This window comes from Artemia sp. Qi Xiang Cuo, chromosome 15, assembly GCF_049724085.1.
Source record: "Artemia sp. Qi Xiang Cuo chromosome 15, ASM4972408v1, whole genome shotgun sequence".
NCBI lineage: Eukaryota > Metazoa > Arthropoda > Branchiopoda > Anostraca > Artemiidae > Artemia > Artemia sp. Qi Xiang Cuo.
The window spans coordinates 33,003,071-33,025,615 of NC_142808.1; the positions used below are offsets into that span (position 1 = coordinate 33,003,071).

The following is a 22,545-nucleotide window of genomic DNA, read 5'->3' on the forward strand; positions in this document are numbered from 1 at the left end:
ATTCAAAACTATGTGACCGCAGTAGTTGTATAGTCTGTGGTTGGGGTGTTCCCATTTGAGCGCTTTCCCATTTGAGCGCCACGGAATTTTGTTCCATTTGAGCGCCACGGAATTTTGTTCCCATTTGAGCGCCACGGAGTACCATTTGAGCGCCAAACCCAAAATTGTGATTTTGCGGTGGATGAAGCGTGGTTTGCTGCCACATTGACCTGTAGAAATATTTATTGCCACGAAGACAACGAACAAAACTGAGGATTTTATTGGGTCAATGGTTGTGAAATAACTCTGTACTGAGAGTTAAGAAGCTAAACGTTTGTTAAGCTTGTGAAGAATATAAGTGAAGATTTTACGCACGTTCATAGGGTAAGAACTGAAGAAGGCTTGCTGGTCAAGTCGAAATATTCGGCTCTTTTTTTAGAGTTATTTCACAACGATCGTTTAGAAATGGAACGAAATCACCCAAAAATCGTGCCAAAAACGGATAATTCAAATTAATATATTGGTAAAAATACAAACAAAAACTGCTAATATCACACATCCGGCGAAATGTTATGTGCGACACCCAAGAGAAGCTCGTCTGCTGTTCGAGTTCCAGCCCTGTACTCCGTCGACAGCTTTTCGAGTCGTTCGTTCAGCCTTGCATACTTCTTGTTCGTCCGATGGATGACATGACCCTGGAGTAGCTGTGTCCTTGCAGAATCGACGACTGCTTGTTCTTCCTTCAGGAAAGAGATAAACTGCCACAAGTTCGGGTGGTAGCGACCGACTCTTCGGTTAAACCGCATGTGCCATGATTCGAGGTCGTTGTTTGTCCTTCGCTGGATGCCGTAGACTGACCAGAAATGAGGAGGACATTGGTCGAACCACTGACGGCTGAAGTAAGTGACAAACGGACGAGCCGAAGGCCAGGTACGAACGATGTGAGAAATGATTGGACCAGAATTGATTCTGACGATCGCTGGAGGTAGGAACGCCAGAGCCAGAAGCTTTCGAACGTAGAGGTTGAAGTCTGCATCGGTCATGTACAGCTCACGGACTGAGTGACGCCCCAAGTTTCTGATTACTGCTTGGCAAAAGTGGAAGTAACACCCACGGTGCTTGGCGGCCGGAAAAACTTGCTTCACGGATGTCAGCAGACCGGTCTCAAAATCAGAGACGACGGTCGTCGGGCGAAGTGTCACTCCTTTCATCGCAGCCTGTAGGATCAGCTCGCTGAAGACGTCGTTGTAAAGCTGCGCAGACTTGCTCTCCATGAGCACGAAGACAGCGGGAAGTTGCTTGTCGCCGAAGAAAACGTGAACGGTGAACAACTGGCCGAATGGGGAAGGAGCTGAGTCGAAGGTGCCGTCCATATACCATTCCGGGCTTCGTTCAAGCAGACTTAACGACTCGTCGGTTGCAAAGCAAATCGCAGCGTTATTTTGAAGCTGAAAGAGGAGGAATCTCTGGTTTGCAGACGTCTCACTGAAAGCCTGGGGCAAGGGCGTCGGTACGGATATAGTATCAGCGGGCAGTGGTGGTATCAGCTTGTTTCGTGATCTGTACATGGACGACTTCACGTGCTTATAGGGTAACTGAGGCAAAGCACTCAGCCCACTGGCAGCAGCACTTGCGACCTGGCCGTCGTAGATAGCGGGAATCGGACGAGTAGTACGGGCTGACTCGCTTCGAAGGTCTGACCGGAATTTGTACTGCTGGGTCTGCAGAGGATCAGCGCTGTGGTCGTGCGTACCAACTGAAACTGGTGAGCCGTCGCTGGAATCAGTGTGTAACCGCCCGAGACATCCCTTCTTCATGCATCTCCAGCTCTTCTTTCTTCCTCCAGAAATCGGCTTATCGAATCTGTAGACGAAACCGTCGTGTTCTAGCAGTTGTTTATTCTTGGAGCTCTTCATTGTCAAACTGACTTATTAATACTAACCAGAAATATTGTTCCTGGCATCATTAAATACTTGTTATAAGAGGGTAAAAAAATATGCTCCCACACTAAATCCTATTGCATTTTGTGGGTAAACGGTTGTGCAATCGCTTACGCAATTAGGTCACCTGACCTTGCATCGTAAATTAGGATTAATGGGCGCTCGAAGTAAATGTTATAAGAGGGTGCAAGATTGTTAGCTCAGTTCAGTTCAATTTCGGACTTGGATAAGAGAAGAGCGATTTTCAACATGAAGAGGAAACGCAAAATATTATCTGGCGCTCAAATGGGACACAACTGAACTAATTAAAATACGGCGCGCAAATAGGAAATTCCCATTTCCGCGCCATGGCGCTCAAATGGGAAAGCGCTCAAATGGGATACACCCCTGTGGTTGTAGGGCTACTGAAAAACCGGATGTAATTTCACCACACAGATTAGATATTCCGTGCATATACACTCATTTAAATTTACAGCAAGGTTTTGCAGTATTCTTCAAATTATTTCTGTGTCTTCTTCCTTCCGCCTCTATTAGTTCCTTTTTCAGTGAATTTGCCTCTAAAGGACAAATTAATCAACGAAGCAGGTAAAATACGTTTCTTTTAAACCGAGCGGATATGGCTGCATTCAAGCATAATATTTTACATTCAAATGAACTTTAATGAAGTAGATAATTGCATTTAACTCACATTGGGTATACTAAATTAAGCATAATAAATTAGTGAGGTCTTATATTCCTGGAGGTATTGATCTACTACTACTCCAACAACTGATAACAAGTCGTAGTACAAAACCGACAGAAGCAGACATAGCTATGGACACTACTCTTCCACGCAATCGATTTCAAAATTTATTCTTTACTCCCTCCCATTAAGTTGCTATTTCCTTGAAATTATCCTTTAAATCCCTTATTCATTACCGCTTATCGCCTCATTTGAGGACGTCCTACTTTTGTGTCACTCTAGATGGATTCCTAAAGAGCCCGAAGCTTAGCAAGCTGTCATCCTTCATGTGCAAAATATGACCTTTCAGTTTTGACCTGTCTTTTATTGCAGCCCTAGAAAGCGGGATTTAAGCAGTATTTTCTTAAAGTTTATTGTTTGATATTATTAAGTTCCATTCAATTGACCATTCCAATTGTTTGACCATTGTTTGACCATTCAATTAAGTTCCTAAGACTATCTTTGGAATATCTAATATTTTAATTCTTAAGCAGAAAAACTAAAAAAAAAAAAAAAAAAAAAAAATATTACATTTAACAAATAATAAAACTATGTCAACTAAAAAAGATGACCAGAATAAATTTTTTTTTTAAGTTAAAAAACTTTAAAAACTATTTTTCAATGTTATAATCAGAAAGCAGAAACTGCTTAAAATAGATTGTGGTTTTAGCAAAGCACAAATGAAATTACGACTTTTAGAAATTTTAGAAGGGTGATGGCCCACTCTCATTATTTTGTGGTAATTTCTGTTTATTTAAGTTTCACTTGATTGTTCATTTCGGTTTCGTTTATTTTAAGATTCATTCATTCATCTCTACCAGCATCTGTTATCTTGTCTTTGATGTTATAATTTTGTTCGTTTTGCGTTTCATTGATTCATTCATAGTAATTTTTATTTGTTATAAGTTTGGATTATTATATGACTTTATTTCTACTTGATTTAGGTTTTCAGTGTGGCTGTTTTCATTTCTTTCACAAATTCTTTTTGGGAATTTTTTTTAATTACTGCAATCCATCTAAATTTATTCATTTTTTTTTAAATACAAAACAATGGGAATATTTATTTGAAGGTAAAACATACAATACTTAAGCTAGACCTGAATATTTGATAATCTTTCAATGCCTATGGCTTGTGTGTGGATGTTCACGATAAATTATTGAGCGCAGTCTTCTCTATACGCTAAAAACCCTTCACTTCACATGAAGTTGATAGGTGGGGTTTTCCTTATATCTTTCCAATATATCTTCAGGTTTTTTTTCATGTACTGTTTTAAATGAACCACTCAATTGAAGAAGAATAGTAACTGCCGGTTTTAGTTTTAATACGTCACTGATCTGATGGAAACAATTTCCATGATTTTTGGCCTTTGGTTATGTCCTTGAGTGTGGACAGTCTTCTCTACCTTGTTTGAGTGTGGACTGGGTCAAATTGGCTTCTAAAACATTGTTTAGTGTTGATAAAAATTATTATAGAAAAAATATTTGGGCGTGAAAACATTTTTAAACCCTTTTTTTCAATATTTAAAATATTTTTTTTTCAATATCCTCGTGAAAGTTTACAGTTAACAGCTAATCAAGTACTTTGAGGCTAGAAGATAAAACTACTTTAAAGTGGACTGGGCCAAATTGGCTCTTATAAACCCAATTGTGACGTCAATCCTGGGTCTTAATTTTATGAGGATCAGTATGCCAACTTTTACATTAGTATATTACAAAACTTCTCAGTGCAAAGGGTACCAGGTCAGCTTTTTCATACTTTAAACAAAAATACAGCATTTTCTGGATGATGCTTATAAGGGTTATGAATACTTAAAGAATAAAGCTCTAGTAAATGAAAAGCCGGGACAAGAATTGTGTAACTGAAGCTACTCAAGGGTTTACCCATGAAAATAAAAAATTGACAACCTGAAGATGTCTATTTTATATAACAAAAATTCATCACTGATGTAGCGACATTCCAGTCCAATAGCCCCAATTGGCAAAAATCCAATGGTGGGTATTTTCAATAAAGATGAAAGTATAATTCCACATGAATTAGGGTTTACTCTTGAAAATAAAATGCTGATAACCTGAACATGTCTATTTTATATAACACATGTCATTACTGATGTAGCGACCTTCCAGTCCAACAGCCCCAATTTGCAAAAATCCAATGGTGAGTATTTTCAATAAAAATGAAAACCTCATTCCACATGAATTAGGGTTTAGTCTTGAAAAAAAAAAAGCATACAACCTGAAGGTGTCTATTTTATATAACAAAAGTCATCACTGATGTAGCGACCTTCCAGTCCAACAGCCCCAATTTGCAAAAATTCAATGGTGAGTATTTTCAATAAAGATGAAAGTATCATTCCACATGAATTAGGGTTTACTCTAGAAAATAAAATGCTGACAACCTGAAGGTGTCTATTTTATATAACACAAGTCATCACTGATGTAGCGACCTTCCAGTCCAACAGCCCCTATTTGCAAAAATTCATTGGTGAGTATCTTCAATAAAGATGAAAGTATCATTCCATATGAATTAGGGTTTACTCTTGAAAATAAAAAGCTGACAACCTGAAGGTGTCTATTTTATATAACACAAGTCATCACTGATGTAGCGCCCTTCCAGTCCAACAGCCCCAATTTGCAAAAATCCAATTGTGAGTATTTTCAATAAAGATGAAAATATCATTCCCCATGAATTAGGGTTTACTCTTGAAAATAAAATACTGATAACCTGAAGGTGTCTATTTTATATAACACAAGTCATCACTGATGTATCGACCTTCCAGTCCAACAGCCCCAATTTGCAAAAATCCAGTGGTGAGTATTTTCAATAAAGATGAAAATATCATTCCTAATGAATTAGGGTTTACTCTTGAAAATAAAAAGCTGACAACCTGAAGGTGTCTATTTTATATAACACAAGTCATCACTGATGTATCGACCTTCCAGTCCAACAGCCCCAATTTGCAAAAATCGAGTGGTGAGTATTTTCAATAAAGATGAAAATATCATTCCACATTAATTAGAGTTTACTCTAGAAAATAAAAGGCTGACAACCTGAAGGTGTTTATTTTATATAACACAAGTCATCACTGATGTATCGACCTTCCAGTCCAACAGCCCCAATTTGCAAAAATCCAGTGGTGAGTATTTTCAATAAAGATGAAAATATCATTCCACATGAATTAGGGTTCACTTTTGAAAATACAATGCTGACAATTTGAAGGTGTCTATTTTAAATAACACAAGTCATCACTGATGTATCGACCTTCCAGTCCAACAGCCCCAATTTGCAAAAATCCAGTGGTGATTATTTTCAATAAAGATGAAAATATCATTCGTAATGAATTAGGGTTTACTCTTGAAAATAAAAAGCTGACAACCTGAAGGTGTCTATTTTATATAACACAAGTCATCACTGATGTAGCGACCTTCCAGTCCAACAGCCCCAATTTGCAAAAATCCACTGGTGAGTATCTTCAATAAAGATGAAAATATCATTCCACATGAATTAGGGTTTACTCTAGAAAATAAAATGCTGACAACCTGAAGGTGTCTATTTTATATAACACAAGTCATCACTGATGTAGCGACCTAACAGTCCAACAGCCCCAATTTGCAAAAATCCAATTGTAAGTATTTTCAATAAAGATGAAAATATCATTCCACATGAATTAGGGTTTACTCTTGAAAATAAAAAGCTGACAACCTGAAGGTGTCTATTTTATATAACACAAGTCATCACTGATGTAGCGCCCTTCCAGTCCAACAGCCCCAATTTGCAAAAATCCAATTGTGAGTATTTTCAATAAAGATGAAAATATCATTCCACATGAATTAGGGTTTACTCTTGAAAATAAAATACTGATAACCTGAAGGTGTCTATTTTATATAACACAAGTCATCACTGATGTATCGACCTTCCAGTCCAACAGCCCCAATTTGCAAAAATCCAGTGGTGAGTATTTTCAATAAAGATGAAAATATCATTCCTAATGAATTAGGGTTTACTCTTGAAAATAAAAAGCTGACAACCTGAAGGTGTCTATTTTATATAACACAAGTCATCACTGATGTAGCGACCTTCTAGTCGAACAGCCCCAATTTGCAAAAATCCAATCGTGAGTATTTTCAAAAAAGATGAAAATATCATTCCACATGAATTAGGGTTGACTCTTAAAAATGCAATGCTGACAACCTGAAGGTGTCTATCTTATATAACGCAAGTCATCACTGATGTATCGACCTTCCAGTCCAACAGCCCCAATTTGCAAAAATCGAGTGGTGAGTATTTTCAATAAAGATGAAAATATCATTCCACATTAATTAGGGTTTACTCTTGAAAATAAAAGGCTGACAACCTGAAGGTGTTTATTTTATATAACACAAGTCATCACTGATGTATCTACCTTCCAGTCCAACAGCCCCAATTTGCAAAAATCCAGTGGTGAGTATTTTCAATAAAGATGAAAATATCATTCCACATGAATTAGGGTTCACTTTTGAAAATACAATGCTGACAATTTGAAGGTGTCTATTTTAAATAACACAAGTCATCACTGATGTATCGACCTTCCATTCCAACAGCCCCAATTTGCAAAAATCCAGTGGTGATTATTTTCAATAAAGATGAAAATATCATTCGTAATGAATTAGGGTTTACTCTTGAAAATAAAAAGCTGACAACCTGAAGGTGTCTATTTTATATAACACAAGTCATCACTGATGTATCGACCTTCCAGTCCAACAGCCCCAATTTGCAAAAATCCAATGGTGAGTATCTTCAATAAAGATGAAAATATCATTCCACATGAATTAGGGTTTACTCTAGAAAATAAAATGCTGACAACCTGAAGGTGTCTATTTTATATAACACAAGTCATCACTGATGTAGCGACCTACCAGTCCAACAGCCCCAATTTGCAAAAATCCAATGGTAAGTATTTTCAATAAAGATGAAAATATCATTCCACATGAATTAGGGTTTACTCTTGAAAATAAAAAGCTGACAACCTGAAGGTGTCTATTTTATATAACACAAGTCATCACTGATGTAGCGCCCTTCCAGTCCAACAGCCCCAATTTGCAAAAATCCAATTGTGAGTATTTTCAATAAAGATGAAAATATCATTCCACATGAATTAGGGTTTACTCTTGAAAATAAAATACTGATAACCTGAAGGTGTCTATTTTATATAACACAAGTCGTCACTGATGTATCGACCTTCCAGTCCAACAGCCCCAATATGCAAAAATCCAGTGGTGAGTATTTTCAATAAAGATTAAAATATCATTCCTAATGAATTAGGGTTTACTCTTGAAAATAAAAAGCTGACAACCTGAAGGTGACTATTTTATATAACACAAGTCATCACTGATGTATCGACCTTCTAGTCCAACAGCCCCAATTTGCAAAAATCCAATGGTGAGTATCTTCAATAAAGATGAAAATATCATTCCACATGAATTAGGGTTTACTCTTGAAAATAAAAAGCTGAAAACCTGAAGGTGTCTATTTTATATAACACAAGTCATCACTGATGTAGCGACCTTCTAGTCGAACAGCCCCAATTTGCAAAGTTCCAATCGTGAGTATTTTCAAAAAAGATGAAAATATCATTCCACATGAATTAGGGTTGACTCTTAAAAATGCAATGCTGACAACCTGAAGGTGTCTATCTTATATAACGCAAGTCATCACTGATGTATCGACCTTCCAGTCCAACAGCCCCAATTTGCAAAAATCGAGTGGTGAGTATTTTCAATAAAGATGAAAATATCATTCCACATTAATTAGAGTTTACTCTAGAAAATAAAAGGCTGACAACCTGAAGGTGTTTATTTTATATAACACTAGTCGTCACTGATGTATCGACCTTCCAGTCCAACAGCCCCAATTTGCAAAAATCCAGTGGTGAGTATTTTCAATAAAGATGAAAATATCATTCCACATGAATTAGGGTTTACTCTTGAAAATAAAATCTGATAACCTGAAGGTGTCTATTTTATATAACACAAGTCATCACTGATGTATCGACCTTCCAGTCAAACAGCCCCAATTTGCAAAAATCCAGTGGTGAGTATTTTCAATAAAGATGAAAATATCATTCCACATGAATCAGGGTTTACTCTTGAAAATACAATGCTGACAATTTGAAGGTGTCTATTTTATATAACACAAGTCATCACGGATGTATCGACCTTCCAGTCCAACAGCCCCAATTTGCAAAAATCCAGTGGTGAGTATTTTCAATAAAGATCAAAATATCATTTCTAATGAATTAGGGTTTACTCTTGAAAATAAAAAGCTGACAACCTGAAGGTGTCTATTTTATATAACAAAAGTCATCAATGATGTAGCGACCTTCCAGTCCAACAGCCCCAATTTGCAAAAATCCAATGGTGAGTATCTTCAATAAAGATGAAAATATCATTCCATATGAATTAGGGTTTACTCTTGAAAATAAAAAGCTGACAACCTGAAGGTGTCTATTTTATATAACACAAGTCATCATTGATTTAGCAACCTTCCAGTCCAACAGCCCCAATTTGCAAAAATCCGATGGTGGTTATTTTCTTAAAGATGAAACTATCATTCCACATAAATTAGGGCTTACTCTTGAAAATAAAATGCTGATAACCTGAAGATGTCTGATTTTGTATGACAAGTCATCATGGACAACTAAGCTACTGAAGTTAAGAAAATAATTGCTGTTAGAATTGGATATAACTTCATGTAAACAAAGGAAATATTTTCGTTGTTCCTGTTATTCTTGTTAATACCCAGCCCCTTTACTTACTTTAAATAAATGCTAGCAAATAATGTTTTTGTTGACAATCTTCCAATTTAAAGGTTAGTGTCCTTATTAAGCTCAAAAATGCAGACCAGAATGAAACGTGTGAAACCTGACATACTTCTTTTTTTTTGAAGCCAAATGGAAAAACTATGTAGTCACAGATTCTATTTTATCAGACAAAAATATTGCCAATAGCTCAGAACGAAATTACCAAAAAGGGTTATTTAAACAAGATGACCGCCAAAAATCAAAGCTGATTAAGCACAAAAAACAAGTTTTAATCAATTACCCTACAAAACTCCTTGGTTAAAATAGGTGCCATTGACAGTAACATGAAATCTGATTTTTGGAATTGGCTGCATGAAAACTAAAACATTAAGAAATTTTGAAACATCCGGAAAACATTATTTAATGAAAAAGACTTGCATAATAATGTAGTTATACAGGTTTTGACAACAACAGAAGTCAAATTATAAAAAAAGGATGAGGAAAAATTAGCACAAAATCAGCTAAAAAAATATAGCACCGAACAGCTTAAGAAGGTGTGGCTTTCCTTTGAAGGAGTATTTGGTACTCAACAGAATTTTAGTCTTTGAATTTTTACAGATGAAAAGTGTTTCCAAGTTTAACTAATTTTGTTTCCCTTATTCATTTTCACGGCCCAAAGTGGCAACACTGACGAAATGTGACCCTCTCCTAGAAGCTTTATAATTTTTAAACATCCAAAAAAATAATCTTAGAATATCACGGATTTCAGGCATTATTAGACCTTAGATGGGCCCTGGGGTGGATGTTTTATTTTGATGTCTTTGGTACTTTAAGGATTATACATATATAGCAATTTCTTCTTATGCTTTAAGAGTATATGCATGGGAAGATTGGTCCTCAGCTGAGGGCTCTAAGAGAAGATTATACCTAAGATGAGCCCTGGGGTGGATGTTTTATTTTTTATGTCTTTGGTACTTTAAGGACTATACATACATAACAACTTCTTCTTGCGTTTTAAGAGTATGTGCATGGAAACAATATGCTGGAAAGACAGCGTTTTCTTGCAAATATTTTAAATTTCTAGAACATGGGTATTCAAAGAGGGCAATTTGTTTAAACAAGTCAACAAATTGCAAATTACGAGTGATTGAGTGAGCATAAGCCTCTATAGTATCTCTAAAAACCGAGTATGGAAAACATTCAGTTATCTTGATATGATTCAAACTGTCAAACTTAAATAAGTCAATGTAAAAAATGCTCCAAAAGAGCCCAATTTGAAAAAAAAATAGGTCCAAACCTAGCATAAAATGTATTTAATAAATATAGCCGTTTGTACATTGAAAAACGCAACGTCTACCAACCCCATAAAACGATTTTTTGAAGAGACCTAATTCTGCGATGAGTTTATAGTAGAATTAGCATTGGAAGATCATGTGGCTTACCTCAGCGATAGATACAGCTACCCTGGTTTGAACATAATTGTGGATAAACATATCAGCTATGGCATTAATTGAACCCCAAGTCCTTTCAAAAAAGGTGTTTGGAACACCCAAGTCTGACATAACTTGAGAAGACACGGATGGAGGATTTAAAGCTCCAATGTAGCGACCTTCAAGTCCAACAGCCCCAATTTGCAAAAATCCAATGGTGGGTATTTTCAATAAAGAAGAAAATATCATTCCACAGGAATTAGCTAAAAGAAAATAAAAGAATTGGTGACGGGATAACTCTCAGTTCGGTACTTGTATGATATACCCCCTACCTAATAATTTTGAAAAAAAAATTTCTGACGCTCCGTCCTAACGAAATATACCAAAGTAAGTTAAAAATATAATAATTTAGAAACAAATTTGGGCTATATATTTGCACATAAGGGGGGGGGGGTAAAGTGTAGCGGGTCTTTATGCCTAATGTGTTAGGTATAATTATTCTGCATATTATGTACTAAGAATTTTTTTCTAACTTCACAATTTCCAAATACTTTACCCCCCCCCCCTAATGTGAAAACGTATAACCCAAATTATATATTTTCGATCCATTTTGTCACTTCTCTTTGTATTGGCTCACGCTAAGCTGAAAGAAACTAACGAAAAAAAAACGTTTCTATAATGCGTCAATGAATGAAAAACTTGAGCGGTGGGTTTTTTTTATCATACAAGTACCCTCACTTCTTTCGGAAAACTATGCAAAAAAGTCTTGACTGCAGTTGTACCCTTTACATTGTAGTGAATATAACTAGCCTACAATTTAGGGGTGGAGACTTTCTTATGCTGGCTTCTAAGTACAAAATACAATGTTTATTTTCCTTTAAAATGTTACTAGGCTTCATGGGCGCCCATAAGGGGGGCACCCGCCCCCCTGACTGAATGATGCTGCCTTATTTTCATATTTTTGTTCTGAGATTTCTATTATATAGCATTAAAAGTGTCAATTAGACGAGGTTTGCCCCCCCCCGGGAATTCAACTTATGGGCGCCCATGCTCGGCTTTTGCCAAATAAGTGAAATGCGATTTTTATAAGTGAAATACGAGGTGCAGTTCGGCAGCGCGACTTTTTATCGAAATATTACAATACTTGCTTACATTTTGTTCATTCCATCGTTTCCAATGCCTTTACTGAAGACCTTTTTTTCTGATTTTAACAACAACACTTGACCTCGCCTCCCCCCTTTAGCCTCCTTGGCGGTCCCAAATTACTCACCCATCTATCTTGTTATAGAAAGATTCTGAAAGAGTTTAATCCCCTTTTATCAAGGAGCCTCTTAACAATTCTTGGTATTTGTCCCCCAACCAAATAGAGGTCCTTCCTGTCTTTTTTTATTAATCTACTGTCGCAACGATTATTGCTACTTTTTATGTTGACATCTTCTTTCCTTTTTGCTGCTCTATTACGTATTTCTAGCGTTCTTTTTCAAGTTCTGAGTTACACTTTGCATGTTTGTTTTTGGCAAAAGTCTTTTTCCATCACTTTTATTATTAGATCTTTGACCAGCGTTATGATTATGTTTAGTTTGTGACACTGTTTGGCTTTAATTTTCAATCCGGCAATTTTTTATTTATTTTTTCCTTCTTTTTGCTTGTGATATTCATTTATTCATTAAGTAATTTCTATCTATTTATCTATCTGCCCCCTCTTTTTTTTCATTTATTCGCGTAATGTCTACTTTGCCAGTTTTCGGAAACATAATCTTTATATATTACATTTTACTAATTTTGTTTAATTTTTTAGTGTCCATTATAATGCAATAGACTTCGTCTAAGTAGTTTTTAACATTTATCTATTGTTTTAGCAGTTATTGTTTTGTATTTTGGTTCTCTTTTACTTGATAAATAATTTTTTTTTTCTTGTACCTATTGCTAATATTATTGCTACTATTACTACTATTACTATTGCTACTAATAATGCTACTATTACCTTGTACCTTGTATTATTTTTGATACTATTATTATCACTATGATTAGTTGTGCAGTAAATTCTTAAAACTGAATTTTTGGCATAGAGTTCAGTTTTATAGTTTATTAATATAAAATTAATGTGTCTCCCACAAGGCCGTATCCAGGGGGGGGGGGGTTACCGGTTTTCAACCCCCCCCCCCAAAAAAAAAAAAATTGACCGAGTCGAAAATAAGTCGAAAATTAGTAAAACCTAGGTAAAAATCAGTAAAATTAGTCGAAAACTGAGTCAAAAATTAGTAACCCACCCCCCCCCGAAAAAAAATCCTGGATCCGCCCTTGGTCTCCCATACTTTCACCTTCAGTATCACCCAGGGTGCGTTTTCTCTAGTGCCCCTTTTCCCAGCCTAGATGTGATGGATATATAAATTGTTATCTATACATAAAAGACAAGAATGATACCGTTTTAAATAGTAGTCTAGACTCTGGTTTGATACAGAACATTAAAGGCAAAAACATTTCTAGGGACGTAGAGCAAAACCGGGGGTAGTCTGACGAATTGAGTTGAATGAGAAGACAATTTAAATAAACAATAATACGTCATACACCTAGACGACGAGACAGTGAAATGACGAAAGAGAGAAAGAGAGAGAGGGGGGAGAGAGGAGAGAACAATAGAGAGGGAGAGAAACAGATAGAGAGAGAGAGAGGAATGGAAGAAGAAAGAGAGAGCAATAGAAAGGGAGAGACAAAGATATAACGACGGAAAAATAGAAAAAGGAGTGAGGGTCCAAAAATGGTGGGAGTTCTAAAATCAAGAAAATACAACTAATTTTGGGAGTTAATTTCTAAAATGCTATGTCTGTGTCTTACGAAAAAATTCAGCTTAATCAGCTTTATAAAAAAAAAAAAAAAAAAATTCAGCTTTATGCAATATAATAAAGGGCTTTATAGTTCTTTGATCCTAAAAATATAATGTCTAAAAAGAAAACATATTGCATTATTGTTATTTTTTAAATTACTTTTCTTTAGGAACCACTCTGAAAATAAAACCGTACAGTTGAAGATCCAATATACAAATTTAATATATTTTTTTTACGAATGAATGTTCCAACTACAAACTATTGAATGGTTAAAATCGTTTAACCTAGTTCCCAACCATGCTTGGTCATAGAGAACGCTCAATCCTTTGCTGACAGTAAAGACCTTCGACATTTTGTGCCAGAGCTGAGATGCTAAAACTTTAAAACTGAAATTTCGGTTTTGATCTTATAATAAATGGAGTTTTCAAACTTATTTTTTAATAGAAGCCCCGTTCCACAGGAAAGGCACGTACAAGGCTTTAACTTGGTTAATATGACTTATAATACTCTTACGAGTCCTTTTCAAAAGCTTTAACCGCAGGTGCTTTGTATTTGTGTTCATTTAGAACGGTTATCGGAATTTATTGCCACAAAAAGTGGCATTCAACCAGAACTCATTATCATCGATAATTATATTAAAAAAAACTGTAAATACAGATACAACTTTCACTGTATATAGCAACCACAAAAGCACCTCATTTAACGATCTATATAAATAGTTTTAAACAAAATTAATTTAAAAAAATTACTTCAAATTTACGATTTGGACAATTTAGCAAATGCTAAATTTCTTATCTTTAACATGTTAGAAAAAATTAGGATAGAATTTCACTCTAGCCAACAAAAAACTCTAGCAACAGAAAAAAAACTCTACAATTCAGAACATGTGAGAAAATACTTCATTACGGATAAGCTGACTAATACTAGCAAATTCTCGAGGTTATCAAATTTGATAGACCCCAAGGTCTTAGTGTCAAGAACAACCACCACCTACCTGAGACACCCAGGGCTACTGAAAAGAATGTGCCTTATAAATAGCAATAAGGCTTTCAACTTTGTATCAAACTGGAAGCAGGGGAAAGTTCATTTTGTAAAAAAACGATTTTACACTTTTGAGGAGCAAACCTTTTAATCTCCCTTTTGGTAGAAAAATGACAAAACGAGCTGTGATATTTTATAAGAGATTTTTTTCCAAAAAGCGACAAAATTTATCAAAAAAATGTAATGTCGTGGAAGAACTGATGCATTTTTTAACGGTAGGGCTTCAATGTGCTTCATTGATTCTTTTTAAATTTAGTACCACCTCCAACCGTATAAGAAAAAAAATGCTCGCAGAGTTGCATGTGTTATTTCCTTCTTCTTTGAAAATAAGGCTAAAATGAGAATTTATAGAATAGACTATCTTCAAGTAGAATCGTAGACCGCTGTTGCTATCCCCACATTCGGTGTCAGATAATTTGATGAGAACTGAATATTATCCCATCTTCTTCCTTTTATTTTATTTTATTATTTATTTTATTATTAAAAGTCAAAGGTCGTAAGAAACGATTTAAAGGAAATTGGGACTTCTTGGTAGGTGGGAGCTTTGAACAGATTGGGATGGAGAAGCGTGCACAGCTCTACTGGACTCAGTAGCTTGGAGTTGCCGTGAGTATGAGTTTATTTAACCCCTAATAAGGCCTTTATTCTTTAGTGTTTTTTTTTAGTCTTTTAATGTTTTAATGACCTTTGTTTCTTTAACAAAATTAAATGTTTAGCTTGGTAAAATGTTTATACCAATTCTTTTGTAAATACTTACAATGTAGGACAAATTCAGAATCATTTCCAAATTACTTAAATTTATTTCAGTTATTTCATATTGATAATTTCGGAGACCACACTGCCTTTCCATGGCGATACAATAAAAGTTCAAAATAGGGATAAAATCCTTCTTAATAGACAGTGTATAGAAAATTCACAAAAAATACCAGATATTTCAGTCACATATACAGTGACCGTCATCAGGTCATCAGTAGTAAAACACAGATCATCAGTAGTCATCAGTAGTAAAAAATGTGTTACTACTGATGACGGTCACTGTATATGTGACCGAAATATCTAGTATTTTTTGTGAATTTTCTATACACTGTCTATTAAAAAGGATTTTATCCATATTTTGAACTTTTATTTCAGTTATTTAAGATCAGTTGTTTCAGTTCAGTTATTTAAGATCCTTTTTACTCTTGAATGATTTCTAGCAATGTTAACCTAGTAACTACTCCCAGGAACACTAATTCCTCAAAGGCTTGTTTTTCCCTTATAGTTGGTAATCTTATTACTTTTAGTTGTGTATGGTTAAATGATGTTACATCGGCAGTAAAATGTGAGAAATAACTTACTGAAAAGGTCTATTATCACTGCTGTATAGTTTCTGGCCTGCAACATTGAAAGAAGAGCTGGATCTCCAAGAAGGGTTTCACACTGCAGGGAATTCATGTCGATAATTGACAAGGGAACGGTCCAAAATCTGCGTTTACGCTGCAAAAATGAATACAAAGATAAGCATCCAAATATCCCTTGTAACTTATCGCCTATGCAAAGATCTTACCATCAGTTCGAATATTACTGGATTAAAGTCTCATTATTCTCAAACTGAACAGAAAAGTTCTAGAGGATCTAATCTGGTTCAAAATGAGGATAAATTTCTTTTGAATTTAATTCTCCACTCTGGAATTTGATTCTGGTGCTCTAACAATTTGATGCAATCCGAAGTTAGTTGTCAGAAGTTAGTTTGTCCCTTCTTCTTAGTTATATTTCTTACCAATTTTGAACTAATGGGCGTACTTCAATCTGTTTTTGAACGAGGGAGGCTCAGGGCTATTGACTATAAATTGCAGTTCAACATTCTGCTTAATAACTTAATTTATTTGCACAAACCGAAGTACCTGTTACTAAATGTAAACCATGCATTTCGTTCAGTGTGAGTCAAGTTTTCGTTTGTATATCAAGGACCCCCCCCCTAGAAAGTGCGTCCAGATTCCGACGTTCTTTGATTCTCAGCCGTGAATAATGGTAAATCCTGACAATTTTCAGGGGAGAAGGTAAGATTTCCAGACATTTTCTAGGGAGGGGAGAGTTTTACGGAAATGTTTTTTTTCGAAATGGGTTAAATTTATTCCGAATGTTGAAGAATGTCGCATTTTTGTATAGAATTGGGGGTCTTCCAGATGGGGGCAAATCTATTTCCTGGTCTATTCAAGACCAATTTTCTAGACTGTAACCGCGCAAAAAATGAAAAGGGAAAGAAAAGCAACTTTTGTCAAACATTTTCGCTTTATACAATCGACAGAAATGTGAACAGTAGATTTAACGAAATGCATTTAAACTCGTGTGACATAGTTTAAGGCGCCATACCTATTTGGTCTTTCTTCGATTAATTATTATATAAAATTTATTTATTCAATTTTTCATAAATTTTTGTTAAATAAAATTTATCTACAGATGGATAACAGTGTTCTGGTTCAGACCCTCCGTGTAATTTGATTTCTAATAGTCCCACTGTCCTTCACCGAAATTACTGGTTAAATATTTGTTATTAATAATGCTTATCATCAAAAGTAATGCCGAAAAATAATCTTTGAGAAAAGAAAATTTCTTCTCGTATTTTGACAGTTGTAGTACAATAATTTACAATAATTCCAAAACCAAAATATTAACAATTAGCACACTAAAAGTTAAGCTTGCAAGAGCCTGCTACGAAGCAATGGCAACAAAGAGCGGAAAATAATAATAAATAGAATGGAATCAATGCAACAAAAGAATTTTTAGAAATTTTAAGAAATAAGAGTTAGGACGTGATACCTGGGGGTGAAAGTATGTGCTGGATAAAACTCAAACAACCACACACGTACCATTCATTACATCTCATTACGGGGAACCATAAAAAAAATATTTCATGTTTTTGCTTTACTAACAAGTAAAATCCAATTAATCAAACAAAATATGCTTTGAAAACTGAATAATTTAAAAGTTATCCCTTTCAATCTGTTTCAAAGGTATATTTATCCAGAGGCTCGTATGTAACTCAGACTTATTTTCATCAAAATTATCTAATCCTTCTATTCTTGGACTATGCCTTCTCCAAAGCTTAAAGAGAAAATGTAAAGTTTAATTAGCAATGTCTAGGTGATGCTTGATGAAATAATGTTTGCAATCCATAAGAGGTACCGATATTGTCAAGGGACTCCAAATAATAAATAGATGGGAACCTAGTATTCACACTGGGATCCTTAGAATCACTATTAATCTATTATGACCTCATGCTTTAACCCGCAAAAACATCTTTAATCTTTTTCATTTCAATTACCGGACTAAATATGTGTGAGCCCGTTGATTTCCGCTCAGGAACAAGCCATTTATCTCATTTGAAGATAGATGGCATCGTAATATTTGCAATGAAGTATTATGTGAAGTTTGAATTGACGCCTGTTTAACCTAATCCAGCTGGACGGATCGTTCTACATTAATCTCCTAAACCCTAAGCCTAAAATCAGATTTCGAGACAAACCAAGCTTTGCTTACGAATACCTTTAATGAAACAATCTACCACTTCTCTTTCCAAAACATTCATTTACTAGTAATTTTTGATTAGTTTTAAGTGAGACTTTTTTTTTATTCTGCTTAGAAATAAGGTCGATTGACTGCCCAGTATTTTGCATACTTGGAAACAGTCCCTTTGGGTTTAAAAGGGCGTCTTATCAAAAGTAGCCAGTATACAGTCACATATGCATGATTATCATCCTTTACATTGTAGCCACTTAACATGTTGAAAAACCCTTACACAATTCTATCTTTAGGTTTCAAGGCATGTAGAACATTTATTTGAGAGAATTAAAAAATCACCCGGAGGAATTTCCCCTCCCATCTTAGTAGACCATAGTGTAAAAAGAAACAATAAATTTGTTTCATTTTTGGGAGTGATATGACACTTTTGGTGAAAAAAAACTTTTAAAAACCCCACCCTCCCCAAAGGAAAATTTTTTCGGCACTTGTCGGTTAAACGAAACACACCCAAGAAGGGAAGTTAGGTTATCCAAATGAAATATAACCAAATATGATGATAGAATAATACTTCAGAAACAAAATTATGGAAAGCTAACCTAAGCCCTAACTACTACTACTACTACTAACAACTCATCGCAGCACCAAGCCGCCTGAGGCCAACACAGCTACGCACGCTCCTCCTCCACCCCAATCTATTCAAAGCCTCCCTTTTTACACCCGCCCACGAAGTTCCCATTTCCTTTAAATCTTTCTTTATGACGTCCTCCCATCCCAGACGGGGACGACCTGCTTTCCGTTTAGCCCTAGATTGTTGGCCGAAAAGAATAATCTTCGGCAATCTGTCATCCTTCATCCGCACAATATGCCCTAACCACCTCAACCTTTCTTTCATTATAGACCTACAAAGCGGTATTGAACCACATTTTTCGTATAGCCTATTGTTTGAAATACGGTTAGTCAGCCGGGTACTCAGAACAATCCTTAAGCAATTTCTATTGAAGACATCTAGCGAATCTTCATCCGCTTTTCGGAGCGTCCATGCTTCAGAGTCATATTTGACCACTGTCATCACTGTAGCTTCCTATATTCTAATCTTGGTTTGCAGACTTATCTTCCTATTCTTCCAGACTTTTTTTAACTGTGAAAAAACACCATGAGCCTTGGCTATTCTATTTTTAACATCTTCACTGCTCCCACCATCTTTACTAATAATACTACCAAGGTAAGTGAAACTTCCCACCTGATCAATCTTTTCATTACCCAACGTCACCTTTTCATCTTCACTTGTTCCTAACCTTAGTGACTTGGTATTTCTAACATTAATTTTCCAACCAATTCTAGCGCCCGGAACTTGCAAAACCTCTAAGACTTCATTCATTTTGCTCACACTTTCATCTAGGATGCATAAATCATCAACATAATCCAAGTCCAGGGGACTGTTTCCTCCCCATTTGATTCCGTGGTCTCACATTGCCTTTCCTGTGCTCCTTAAAACAAAGTCCATCAATATAATCCGTATAAAGGGGGATAGAACACAAACCCTGCTTAACACCTGATTTAATACAAAACCAGCTGCTAACCTCATTTCCTACCTTAACCGCAGCAGTGTTATTTTCGTACATAGCACTAATCACTTTAATGTATTTGTCTGGTATACCATACAAGGATAAAACCTTTACTAAAGCTCCTCTATCAACAGAATCGAACGCTTGCTCATAATCTATAAAACAGAGGACCAAAGGTGTTTGAAAACTCAGGCACTTCTCAATTATTAACCTAAGAGTGAAAATTTGGTCAACATATCCTCTACCTTTTCTAAAACCGCACTGCTCTTCTCTTAAAACTTTGTCTACGGCATCTCTCAGTCTAAAAAGTATCATATTACTAAGTAATTTGCTACCTACAGAGACCCTAACCACCCTAACCACCTCTACATATTAAATATTTAGTTAGAATATACCTGTATTGTAGTTTTTCTCACTCAAAATAAGCAAATCATAACCAATTCTAGACAGACAAACCGGTTATTGTCGGATATTACACAACCTAATTCTTGAATGTGTTTCTTTTATCCGACAAGTGCCAATTTTCTTATGCTTAACCTTATGAACACCCCAGGAAATGGGATAATCCCCTCTGGGAGACTATGAAGATTAGGAGGCTAAGTGATTATGCGGTGTCGAACAAGCCTATTTCTCAAATGTTTTTATACAAAAAAAAACTAAACACAAAATTTAAAGCAAAAAAATGCAAAAGATAAGTGAATTATAAATGCAAATTTCGAAATATAAGACAAATCGCGATAACTTGAGATCTGAGTGGAAGGGGGCCATTGACCAAAGACCTTTCTTCCAATAAATGCGCTTGGCCTAGACGCATTCACGTTTTTTAAACGGATGATGATTCAAATTGAAAATTTATTATAAGAAAATAAACATGCAGAGAAAGCGTCTTTGCCGGTGACAATCTAGATTTATCAAGACGGTGGAACAGGCATTCTCGCAACTAAAACTACCAGTTTGAATTCCATATATTAGCTGGAAAGCACCTCATGTAATCAGGTAATTTCACTCTAAAGATTCCCTGTAACATCAAATTATTGGCTTGGGAATGGCAACTTCTTAAATATTCTTTTGTGTTGACCCACCCCCCCAGTAAACTTGAATTTTCCTTTCAGTTTTCAAACATTACAATAAGTAGCCATTTTTCGATACAGTTGGGCTTCATCTGAAAAAGATCCCCCCCCCCTTCAAAAACATGGAAATTTTGTGTGAATGGTAAAGAACTTAATCTCATTTAAAAAGATACAATCTACATTCTGCTTTTATAAACTTTCAACAACAATTTTTATTGGGAAAAATCTACCACACTAAGGTTATATAGAAAACCTAGGGATAAGCAATAATTTGATCGTTCAATTAACCAACCTTTGTAAAATTAAGGTAGTCTAAAATAAAACCTGTTCTTGACATTGAAAGTGGAATGTTGTATCATATCATAAAATAGTTTTAAAAAAGGCGCGCCGAAAATTCCGGTTTGACTGGATATTTAAATTTGATTGATGTAAGAATGGAGTAGTCTAATCATGCCATACCCAAAATCGACGAAAATGTCATCGAAGAAGCATCGGAAATATCGGAGAAGAAGCACCTGACGAAATAAAAGGCAGATCATTGACTGACTGACTACATCCTTTTCACGACTTGCATGCTTTTTCTTAGCCCTGATTCTTTTCGAAAATCAATGTGCCAATAATCAATGTGCTAATATCTTACATCGTTTGACAGAAATCAACTTTAACGAAAAATATGGGGACGACTCTGATTTTATTTCATAGAAATTTTTTTTAGCAAACATCCTTCTTCATTCCACACTGATCAGTAGTCTAAGGACTTTGATGAGATTGTCATCAAAATTCTCTCTTCAGTCTTCTATTTGGTAGAAATATTTTTTTGTGTGCAAAGATAAATGAGGTGTAAAATTTTAGCATTTTGATGAAGCAGAAAACAATAATCCGAGCAGAACTAAGTAACTAAGTTAGATGAACTAAGTTAGATGTGAGATCTTACATTTGGATGAAGCAAAAATGAGGGGTTCTTGTCTTACACGTTTGGCCAACATGGAGCTGTAGACGTAAACCGGCTTAATTTTTCATGAATATTTTTATAGGCAATTCAGACAGACAAAAAATAGACTAAGAAAAGAGAGCATAAGAAATTGTAGGGAAAACTTTGGTACTTCTTGGGGAGGACGGACACTTCCAATTGCGCCAAAGCATCCAAAAATCTATGATAACAAATCTCTGAACTTTCAAGGTACGGGTAACTGAATTACTTACCGGAACCGGTTATTTTTGATTATATTTATATAAGACAAGCATACAATAATCTCGAGAAGAGCCAAGAGCACTAAACAAAAATTAAACAAATGGATTTAGTTCAATGAAGCTTTGAAATAAACTGCATATTTTATGAAAATGTTTTCAAAATCCTGGGTAACAAAAAGATTTTTCACACAGTCATTACTGTCAAAACAATAAAAACTCAAAATTTGTTTATTTTAACAAATTTACTTTGTTAGCTTAACTGTTGTTCTTTAGGATTCTAGAATGCAAAGGCGAAACTTCCAGACTGATTGGTTTTCTCAGCTTTTACTTGTGCAGTATACAATTGGAATTTATCTTATGCAAACGATTTAATAAATATACACTTGCAATGTGTTTAAAAATAATTGGAACATCTAAAGAAGAACCTATTTAAAAAATATTCCGTAACTATTTTTTTTATTTCTTATAAAGACTTCATGGAAGTTCGGTTAAAGTACATGCCTATG

At 35.2% G+C, this 22,545-nt stretch overlaps 1 protein-coding gene across 3 annotated transcripts in view; it reads right to left on the reverse strand.

Annotated features, from left to right (window-relative positions):
- LOC148943582 (UDP-glucuronosyltransferase 2B17-like) overlaps window positions 1-22,545 on the reverse strand; it is a 132,688-nt gene that overhangs the window by 27,239 nt on the left and 82,904 nt on the right. For all 3 annotated transcript variants that reach the window (XM_089101531.1, XM_089101530.1, XM_089101533.1), the window contains 2 exons: window positions 16,050-16,188; window positions 10,859-11,109 (listed from right to left, as the gene is read on the reverse strand). In XM_089101531.1, coding sequence (XP_088957657.1) covers window positions 10,859-11,109; window positions 16,050-16,188 — 390 coding nt within the window. The remainder of the gene's footprint in view (window positions 1-10,858; window positions 11,110-16,049; window positions 16,189-22,545) is intronic.